Source organism: Hydra viridissima, unplaced genomic scaffold, assembly GCF_058129835.1.
Source record: "Hydra viridissima isolate aposymbiotic clone 2 unplaced genomic scaffold, HvirCarnegie_v1 scaffold_106, whole genome shotgun sequence".
Classification (NCBI taxonomy): domain Eukaryota; kingdom Metazoa; phylum Cnidaria; class Hydrozoa; order Anthoathecata; family Hydridae; genus Hydra; species Hydra viridissima.
The window spans coordinates 21,483-32,179 of record NW_028324375.1 but is presented as its reverse complement, the minus strand read 5'-3'; the positions used below and the strand labels follow the sequence as shown (position 1 = coordinate 32,179).

General features: G+C 36.2%; 1 protein-coding gene and 1 long non-coding RNA gene across 3 annotated transcripts; one reads left to right on the top strand and one right to left on the bottom strand.

The window, feature by feature from the left end:
- The first annotated feature begins 1,459 nt into the window (after nucleotides 1-1,459).
- Nucleotides 1,460-8,745, top strand: LOC149875911 (uncharacterized). 2 transcript variants are annotated; one of them, XM_090076040.1, is made up of 5 exons: nucleotides 1,460-1,532; nucleotides 4,785-7,604; nucleotides 7,838-7,903; nucleotides 8,163-8,219; nucleotides 8,378-8,745. In XM_090076040.1, the coding sequence occupies exons 2-5, from the start codon at nucleotides 4,814-4,816 to the stop codon at nucleotides 8,695-8,697; spliced, it is 3,234 nt and encodes a 1,077-aa protein (XP_089932166.1). In that variant the 5' UTR covers nucleotides 1,460-1,532; nucleotides 4,785-4,813; the 3' UTR covers nucleotides 8,698-8,745. The 2 variants fall into 2 exon arrangements, with proteins under 2 accessions (XP_089932166.1, XP_089932165.1); XM_090076039.1 differs by having other exon boundaries at nucleotides 1,499-7,604.
- Nucleotides 5,424-9,489, bottom strand: LOC149875910 (uncharacterized). Its single transcript, XR_016448982.1, has 2 exons — nucleotides 9,393-9,489; nucleotides 5,424-8,585 (listed from the first exon to the last, which is right to left on the bottom strand). It is a non-coding gene; the product is annotated as an uncharacterized LOC149875910 (long non-coding RNA).
- Between the last annotated feature and the right edge of the window lie 1,208 nt (nucleotides 9,490-10,697).

Here is a 10,697-nt window from a genome sequence, read left to right as displayed (position 1 = left end):
ACGAGCCAAAAAAGTACGCTAGAGTTGACAAACTGCATCGCGGTCGAAAAGTGTAATTACGCCAACACTTTTATCCGTTTTAAGCATTTCGTTTTCGCACGAACAACAATTAAAGCAGCTCGTTGAGCTTAACGACGTTCGTATTTTTTTTCGAAGCCAAAACTTCGGCTATAAGTAGAATGAAGAGGCACTTCGAAAAACAACAAAGCTGTTCGCAGTCGATAGCAACGAGCGACAACATCTCTGCGAGTCTGGCATCAAGGTAAACAGTTTTTTTTTACATTTTCATTTGTAAGTGCCACTTTTGTGTACATTATGTATTCAAAAATTTCTTGCTGACGCTAGATTTTTCGTTTTCAATGAACAACAGTTGCAACCTCTAGTCGTTTGCTAAAACAGCTTGCTAGGACAACCAAATCAATCATATGTTGTGAAAATTTCTTTTTGTTCAACTGACTAAGGAAGATCGAGCGAACGCTTTTTTTTTTATAACTTGTTTGTATCATATTGCTATTAAGAAAACAGCGTTGTGTATACTAAACGTGACATAATTGGCAATTATCCGTAACTAAAAATAAGATAGAAATTACAAACTTGATACCATATTTTAATTACTCTAACAAAACTAGACGTCATCGCGTGAGAAAATAAATGTTCATAACACATAACCTATTTTTTTGTTTTTTTTTTCTTCTCTTTTTTCCTTTTAATCTCTTTTCTTTCGTCCAAAAAGCGTTTTGATTTTTGCCTCGCCACAAGCGATGAAATCGATAAAAAAACCTGCTCGGACATTCTCAATTCTCAACAACAAAAGCAATCAAAGTTCTAGCTCTCGAGCACGTGCGCCGACAGGTTGATGAAACCGTTCAAATATGCTCGATCGCTAGAATTTAAAGAAAGAAACAAGCCAGAAACAAACCAAAATAAAAAAAACAAAAACAAAAATGGACATCTTTAGAACGCTTAAATTTTATAAAATATTTTCCTCTGCGTTTTTAACCAGCTAAACTGTCGTAAAGTTTTTTCGGTGCAGTTCATTTAAAAAACTTAGTTTTCAACTTTTAAACGTTTTAGACTTCTCGTTTAAGGCAGTCGAAAGAAATGAGTCGACTCACTCTCTCTCTCCCTATTCGGTTTTGTTTTTGTTTATTTGTTTTTGTTTTTTCTTCGTTTGCCTTCGTTTGCCTTTGTTTGCTTTTGGAAAAGTTGTCGCCATGCGAGACTTAGTTTTTTTTTTTTTTTGCTCAAATTGAGCACAAGTGAGTTTCTAGTCTTGAAAGTGTGCAAAGTGTGGGCCAATCTGGTGGCTGGAGTGATGACACGTGAATGCTGGAAATTCCAGACTTTGAGCGGATTCAGCGTACATAGAAAGAAAATGTAGCATTCACGTGGGTCTCTCCTAAGCGTGCCATTGGTCGGTCTGCTGTCCTTAAGTACCCCCCTCCCCCCCCTCAACGTCACGTTTGCTCAACTTTCTCGGTCTTTGGCGCCCAGAGAAAGCTTGAGGAAGGATAAAAAATGGCGAGGTTTCGGTACTGCGTTTTCTGTTTTTCTTATTTGTTTTTGTTTGTTTGCTTGTTTGTTTGTTTGTTTGTTTGTTAATTTTTTTAATTTTTTTTTTTTTGTTTGTTTGTTTCGTTCGTTTGTTTGTTTGTTTGTTTCGTTTGCTTCGTTTGTTTTGTGATGTTTTGTTTTCCCTTCTTGATGGCACAAAACAGAAGCAAACAAGACTTTCGGTTATATTCGGTTATATTCGGTTCAATAAAAGTTTGTTGGTTTCTGCACAACAACAACAACAACCACAACAACAAAAGTCCCTCTGTCCCTCAAAAGCAGTTTCTCCTCTGTCCTAAAGAAGAGCCTCTTTGTAATCGATCTTGTCTGAATGCAGCTCTCCTTTTGCCTACAGGTTTTTATTCCAACCCTTTTGTTGTTGTTAGTGCCATGTTGTTGTTATTGTTATACTCTGTAAAAGCAGTTGTTGCTGTTGTACTTGTTTGTTGTTTCTAAAGACACTGTTGTTGCTGCTGTTAGCGCTGTTAGTAATCACCCACTTGGCTTGTATTTTTGTTTCTTGTTTTTGTTTTTTGTTTTATTTATAAACACTCTCTGAGTAAGTGATGCTGTTGCTGTTGTTGTTGTTACAGTTGCAATGAGTGTTTGTTAATGTTCCCCCACTTGGCTTGTACTTTTGTTTTCTGTTTTGTTTTGTTTTTTTTTTGTTTTTGTTTTTTTTTTCTCAACACTCTCTGAGTAAGTGATGCTGTTGCTGTAGTCGTTGTTATAGTTGCAATGAGTGTTTGTTAATGTTCACCAACTTGGCTTGTTTATAATCTATTTTATTTTATCAACACTCTCTGAGTCAGTGATGGTGTTGCTGTTGCTGTTGTCGTTATTATGCTTGCAATGGGAGTTGTTACTGTTCACCCACTTTGCTTGTTTTGTTTTTATTTCTTTATTTTATCAACACCCTTTGAGCCAGTGATGCTGTTGCTGTTGTTGTTGTTATAGTTGCAATGAGTGTTGTTAATGTTCACCCACTTTGCTTGTGTTTTTGTTTTTGTTTATCAACACCCTTTGTGTCAGTGATGCTGTTGCTGTTGTTCTTATTACAGTTGCAATGAGTGTTTGTTAATGTTCACCAACTTGGCTTGTTTATAATCTATTTTGTTTTATCAACACTCTCTGAGTCAGTGATGCTGATGCTGTTGTTGTTATTGTGCTTGCAATAAGTGTTGCTAATGTTCACCCACTTTGCTTGTTTTGTTTGTGCTTTTGTTTTTGTTTATCAACACCCTTTGAGTCACTGATGCTGTTGCTGTTGGTGTTATTATAGTTGCAATGAGTGTTAATGTTCACCCACTTTGCTTGCTTTGTTTGTTTGTTGCTTTTTTTTTTTATCAACACCCTGCGAGTTAGTGATGCTGTTGCTGCTTTTGTCATTTTACTTGTATTTATAGTTGTTACTGTTCAGCCACTTTGCTTGTTTTTTAATCTGTTTTATTTTATCACCACTCTCTGAGTCAGTGATGATGTTGCTGATGCTGTTGTTGTTATTTTACTTGCAATGATAGCTGTTACTGTTCAGCCACTTTGCTTGTTTTGTTTGTTTGTTTGTTTGTTTTTTTTATCAATATCCTCTGAGTAAGTGATGCTGTTGCTGTTGTTGTTGTTATAGTTGCAATGAGTGTTTGTTAATGTTCCCCCCCTTGGCTTGTACTTCTGTTTTCTGTTTTGTTTTGTTTTTGTTTTTTTTGTTGTTTTTTTTCTCAACACTCTCTGAGTAAGTGATGCTGTTGCTGTAGTCGTTGTTATAGTTGCAATGAGTGTTTGTTAATGTTCACAAACTTGGCATGTTTATAATCTATTTTATTTTATCAACACTCTCTGAGTCAGTGATGCTGATGCTGTTGTTGTTATTATGCTTGCAATAAGTGTTGTTAATGTTCACCCACTCTGCTTGTTTTGTTTGTGCCTTTGTTTTTGTTTATCAACACCCTTTGAGTCACTGATGCTGTTGCTGTTGGTGTTATTATAGTTGCAATGAGTGTTAATGTTCACCCACTTTGCTTGCTTTATTTGTTTGTTGCTTTTTTTTTTATCAACACCCTGCGAGTTAGTGATGCTGTTGCTGCTTTTGTCATTTTACTTGTATTTATAGTTGTTACTGTTTAGCCACTTTGCTTGTTTTTTAATCTGTTTTATTTTATCACCACTCTCTGAGTCAGTGATGATGTTGCTGATGCTGTTGTTGTTATTTTACTTGCAATGATAGCTGTTACTGTTCAGCCACTTTGCTTGTTTTTTTTTTGTTTTTGTTTTGTTTGTTTGTTTGTTTGTTTTTTTATATATCCTCTGAGTTAGTGATGCTGTTGTTGTTATTATGCTTTCAATGAGAGCTGTTACTGTTCACCCACTTTGTTTGTTTATAATCTGTTTTATTTTATCAACACTCTCTGAGTCAGTGATGCTGATGCTGATGCTGTTGTTGTTATTATGCTTGCAGTGAGAGTTGTTACTGTTCACCCACTTTGCTTGCTTATTGTCTATTTTATTTTGTCAACACTCTCTGAGTCAGTGATGCTGATGCTGATGCTGTTGTTGTTATTATGCTTGCAATGAGAGTTGTTACTGTTCACCCAATTTGCTTGTTTTGTTTTTTTATTTGTTTTTTTGTTTGTTTTTGTTTTGCTTGTTTTTTTTTATCAATACCCTCTGAGTCAGTGATGCTGTTGCTGTTGTTGTTGTTGTTGTTATAGTTGCAATGAGTGTTTGTTAATGTTCCCCCACTTGGCTTGTACTTTTGTTTTCTTTTTTGTTATGTCAACACTCTCTGAGTCAGTGATGCTGATGCTGTTGTTATTATGCTTGCAATGAGAGTTGTTACTGTTGTAGTTATGTCTGTCATTTGTCCTTGTTAGCAAGTTCTATTTGCCCTCTCTTGCCTTTTTTCAACACAGTTTCTTTCTTTGAGTCATATGGTTGCGAGATCCTCTCAAACTCCATCTCTTTATTTATTTGTTTCTTTTTTTTTTTTTTTTTTCTCATTCTCCTTCTCATAATAGCAATCACTGCTGCCACCATGCATGTAATGCTAGTTGCTCTCATTCTTTTTCATTTGCTAGTGGAAACTTTGTTTCTTCTTGTTGCTCTCTTTTCTTTCTTTTTTCTCTTTTGCAGAGGATTCGAAAAAACACAGCTCTTCCCTGCAGTTGTAAACATTCCAGGATTCCAGGATGCAGGCAGAAGAAAAACACTCTCACTAACTGTCTTCTTTTTTTTAGCATAAACCGTTGCAAACAAACACCTGAACATGTCTTCTTCACAAGAAAACAACACTGTTGTTGCCCCTTCTCCGAACTCTAAAGCGAAAAAAAAGAAAAGAAGGCAGTCACAAGAACAGAGAGACTTAAAGCTCAAAAACAAAGTCAGGGCCGCATTAGTTGCAGCGTGTGGCTCCGTAAACAGGGTTGTACCTTTCTATGGTACCAAGAAGAGGTACGCTGTTAGCTGTCCGATGCCTTTGTGCAAACATTCCTCCACAAGCATTAAAAGACACTTGACTAAAAAAGATCATTCTTGGACTTTGGATGAAGCTTCCATCTTTTACTCTGCAATGGTCAGGAAGTTTCAGCATGCTCGTCTCGAACGCAAGTCCGGCTGTCCAAAACCTTACCCCTGTTTGCAATGTTGGAAGTATTACGACCGACTGGACATACACTTGAAAGAGACTCATTTCTACGATTCCAAGACGATCAAACAAAAGATTGCAGAGGCAAAGCGATACGACAACGACAAGCTCTATGTCCCTCAATTTATTCGACCTGCCTTCTTTGGTATTAAGCCAGTAGCTGAACAAGCGTCTGCATCAGGCTCTGCATCCTCTGCTCCTGGGCCTTCCTCCTCTTTTTCTTCTCCGGTTCTTTCCTCTGATCCTCTTTTAAGCTTGCCCTCATCAGTTGCTGGTTCGTCCGAGGCTCCTTCTGCAAACCACTGCACCTCTGTAGAAAACAAAGAGCTGAACACCGAATCCGTCCTAGACTCTGATTTTAATTCCTTAAAGCACTTGGTTTCCAACTCCTCCGTCTTGACAGAAGATAAGAGACTCTTGTTTCAGCTGGACAAAGATGCTTTTCACTTTTATTACCAGTCAGCAGATGAGCTCTTCAGAGATTTTGAAAAGTGGCTTGTGGTAGCCAACAACAACACTTTGTCACAAGCAAAGATCTACAAAAATGCAGTTGTTGAAATATTGACATGTTGTGACAGCACGCTGACGCTGCACCCGAACGCTCTCACCAATTCCAACGTTTTGGAGGATAGATACTTTTCCATGCACTTTAAAAACATTCAGCTCAATTCCAAGCTGAGTGAACTTGACCAAACAAAAGCCATGTCTTGTCACACGTTGTACAACCGCCTTGTCTACCTTTGTCTCCTGTTTCGTTTCAGTGAAGCCAGGAATGTCTATTTCGGACTTTCTCATGAGGCCATCCGACGTTTGCGCTGCAAGGTGGAGGAGTTACAAAAAGTGCTGAGGCCCTTTCGTTCTTTGAGGAGGAGCCTTGTGAAAAGCAAAAAATGCATCAACATCATCAATGTCAGTTTGCTGAACGAATATGGCAAGTCTGCATACGTAAGACAGTTAGTGGAATCGATTAGAAAGCCGTCTCTTACACCGACTAGAGACAATGCTGTGTCTCTACGAAACCATCTTCTGCTCTCTGTCACTGTAATTAACAGTTTAAGAAAATCTAACATTGCTCTTTTAAACATTAGAGACTACATGGCTGCTGAGAAGAGTGAGTGTGGATATTGCATTGTGCAAGAGCGCTACAAAACAGCATACAAGTACGGAGCCAAAAACATTCTAGTGCCGAACGACTTGAAAGTGTTGATCGATATTTATTTGCTGAGATACAGAGACCTTCTTGTCAACGACTCTCACTACATGGCTGCAGACACCAAGACTGTTTTGGAGTTGAGCGACTGCTACAGGCCCCTTTTTCCATCGATGAGACCCAACAAAGACGAATGTGTGACACTCGGTGCAACTAGAGTGCCTGTTTACCAGATGGGTTCCTCTGCTATCTCCTCTTGCCTGACGTCCTGCTTCAGAAAAAGCCAAGTAAACATTCCCATGAAGCGTCTTACTCCCACTTGCATTCGCGGTTCGATAGCCACTTACTTTGCCAACAACAGCAAAGAAGATCGCGAGCGGTTTGCTACACTCTACATGAAGCACAGCAGGAACACAATGGATAGCTTTTATGTGTCCCAGTGGAACGCTGCAGAGGAGTTGCGCTTTGCCCTGGGCATCGGACAGTCCTTCGGAGTCATAGAGTCTTTGACTGTTGAAAAGTCTGAGAGACCACCAAAGAAGGAGAAGGATGTGATGGACTGGCTCCAAACTAATGCAGAGGAGTACGGTTTTCATGAGGTTGAGGACATCTTTGAGGAAGATTTAGACTCCGGTTCTGACTCTGAAGAATGTGCTGCTACTTTCAGCTGTACCACAGTGGTTCCGTTTTCTCCAGCTGTAGAAAACAATGTTCCTTTAGAGGATAGCAACGACCATGCCGTAGATTTCTTGTGTGAACCTACCTCAACTCCTGTTTCGTCTGTTCCATCTGAACAAACAATCGCTGGTCCAGTTCTTGAACTATCCCCTGCTCTTGCACAACTAGTTCCTAACGAACAAGCTGTTTGTATGGATGTAGATCAGACTCTAGCTGTTCCTGTTGGCACAGCTTGTTCTCCTCTTGCATTAACATTATTTCCTGATGAACCGGATTTTATTGAACACCATGCAAAACTTTCTCCAGTTTACTTTAATGAGCAAGTGGTTGCCAAACCTGTTTCTGCTTCTCCTTCTCAGCAAGTCGCTTTCTGTCCTTCAAAAGAGGTCTTTTCTGTTCCTCTGACTCCTAGCCTTGTTGCTTTTCAGCAAACATTGGCCAAACCCAGTTTGTTTCTTTCATCTGATCCAGTTTCAGCTGTTCCTGTCCAACAGGCTGGTACTGTTCTTGCAAAGCAGCTCTCACCTTATGCTGTTCAATCTGTTGGTAGCCTATTTAGCCAAAGTCTTGCCTCTACATCCAGAGGTAAATTCTTTTTGATTTTTGATTTTTGATTTTTATGCAAATCTCAACACGCTTTCAAAAAATGAAAATGCCCAAATCAACTCCTTGCCCTATTGTTATTGTTAGAGCTGTAAAAAAAACAAAACAAAACAAAAAAACAACACAGAAGTGTGTATGTATTTGTTGCAGGACTAATTCTGTGATTGCTTAAATGTTTATACAAGTGAATGATACTAAAACTGATTATGTTTTAGAAGTAAAAGATCCAAGAAGAAAAAAAATCAAGTTGGAAATGCCATCTTTCACTCAAGAACTCATCGGTAATGTAAAACCTAATTTATACAAAGATATATAAACACAAACCTCTTCTTGCACAATTTCAGATGGTTAACTGTTAACAAAAACTAGCCATCATTGCTAAGTGCACTTTTAGAAAGTTGTGTCTACCCGATTTCTAATGATGAAGTTAGAAACATCACCGTTAGAAATCATGCACAGCTTGTTATCATCTCTAACACTTAGAAACTGTTGATGGTTTTTATGAATTAGAAAAATGAACATGGTTTTATTTTATTTCAGGATCAACTCAGCCAAGAACAAAGGAAAACAAAGCAGAAGTTAGCCAATGCCATTTAGGTAATCTTTCAAAAACCAGTTATTGCTATCAGTGCAAACAATAAGGTCAACAAAAAAAAAATAAATAAAAAAACAGAATAAATCTTGTCTTACTTCAGAACCAAATGAATATTTGATTTAATCACTTTGTGTTATGACTTGAGTTTGTAAAATTTTAGATGAAATAGTTGAAGAGCTGAATGCTTGCCCTGGCCACAACGAATGGTTCAACACCAGAAGTTTTCCACGATGTGCAGCTTTGGTGTTGGCATACATCTTGCAAGACGTGTTTACAGATGTAAGCTCAAGTTGCTCGTACAAAGATTACCTTGGCATCTTGGCAAATCATAGCAGTGACAAGCTCATTCATGTCTTGCAAAAGTACTCCTACCAAAGCCATATTAAAGACAAAATTAAAAACATGAAGCTAAAAATTCAAAAAGAGGGTAGTTTAGAAAAGTTTGTTCAATATGGCAATATCGTGAAACCATTTATGTAGTTTAGATAAGTTTGTTCAGTTTGGCAATAAAGATGGGCCTTTTGTGTAGTTTGTTTTATCTATGCTTTTGCAAATATTTTTATCTGTTTCGCTAAAGACATAATAAACAAGAAGTTCTGTTAAACTGTTCTCACATTTCTTATTTAAAGATAGTTCAAACTTTTTTTTATCTTTAAAAAAAAAAAAAAGAAGTCGTTTTGTTATTCTGTGAAAACTTTTAATAGAGTTGCATTTAGAATTACTTCTGATGTTTTTAAGAGTTTGTTAAAAAGCAAAATAATATTTCCTGTGATGTTAAACTGCATAAGTGAAATTTAAAAAAGGAAAACTGCTCCAACCATTTTTCGGAAAAAGAAATCAAAAAGTTCCTTATTTTAAAAGATCTAGACATCCATTTCTTCTTCAGCAAAATAGCGAGGCTTTTTTATGAACTCTTACTCTCTATTTTTTCATATCTTTACACAAAGGATTTTGTTTAGATCAATGTAAACATACATAGAAGTATATTATGTTTTTTTTTTTTTTTTTGTTTTTATGCAGTCTAACTTTTGTTTCACTTCTATTTTATTTTACGTTTATCTTGTATTTTATCATGCCTTATTGGTTTTTGCGTTTTGTGATGTCAAGCTGCGTAAGCTAAACTTAAAAGGGGAAAACTACGCTAACTTTTCTTTGAAAAAATATTCAAGAAGTACCTTAAACGAAAGAGAAAGCACACGAATCTTGCCATCCAATTCTTCTTCTGCAAAGTAGCGAGGCTTTTTATGTACTTTTGCTCTCTAATTTATCTCTATTTACGCAAAGGGTTTTATTTCAATGTAAACACGTATAAAAGAATACTTTGTTAAAAATAATGTTAAAGGAGTTGCGTAAAAAAAAACGTCTGAATAAAGTTTCTTTACAAAAAAAACAACTAAGAAACAAGCGCGCCTAAGAAAAACCAGATCGCGATTCACTAAGTCAAAAAACGAAAGAAACAAAGTTTAAAAGGTCTTTCTAGACAACAAATTCTATTTTTGGCAATGCAGTTTTTGTATTTATGCAACCTAACTTTTGTTTGACTTCTATTTTATTTTACGTTTACCTTGTATTTTATCTTGCCTTTTTGTGTTTTGTGATGTCAAGCTACATAATCTAAACTTAAAAGAAGGAAACTAGGCTAACTTTTCTAGTAGAATATTATGTTGTTGGTTTTGTATGCAGCCTAACTTTAGTTTCATCTATATTTTATTTTGCGTTTATCTTATATTTTATCTTGTCTTTTTGAGTTTTGTATTTTGTGATGTCAAGCTACATAATTTAAACTTAAAAGAAGAAAACTAGGCTAACTTTTCTTTGAAAAATTGTTCAAAAACTACCTTACACCGATAGAGATAGCTCACGAATTTAAAAAGTTGCATCTATTCATCTTCTTCTTCAGCAAAGTAAAGCTTTTTATGCACTTTTACTCTCTAACTTACCTATATTTGCGTAAAGGATTTTATTTAATTCAATTTAAACATAACTAGTAGAATATTATGTTGTTGGTTTTGTATGCAGCCTAACTTTAGTTTCATCTATATTTTATTTTGCGTTTATCTTATATTTTATCTTGTCTTTTTGAGTTTTATATTTTGTGATGTCAAGCTACATAAGCTAAACTTTAAAGAGGAAATTTACGCTAACCTGTCTTTGAAAAACTATTCAAAAACTACCTTTAACAAAGTAGCGAGGCTTTTTATGCGCTTTTACTCTCTAACATACCTATTTTTGCGCAAAGGATTTTATTTAATTCAATTTAAACATGCCTAGTAGATTATTATGTTGTTGGTTTTTTATGCAGCCTAACTTTAGCTACATCTATTTTTCATTTTACGTTTGTCTTATATTTTATTTTATCTTTTTGTGTTCTGTGATGTCAAGCTACATAAGCTAATGTTAAAAGAGGAAAGCTGCGCTAACCTTTCTTTGAAAAACTATTCGAAATCTATTTTTGAGATAATCTAGATTTAAAAGAGGAA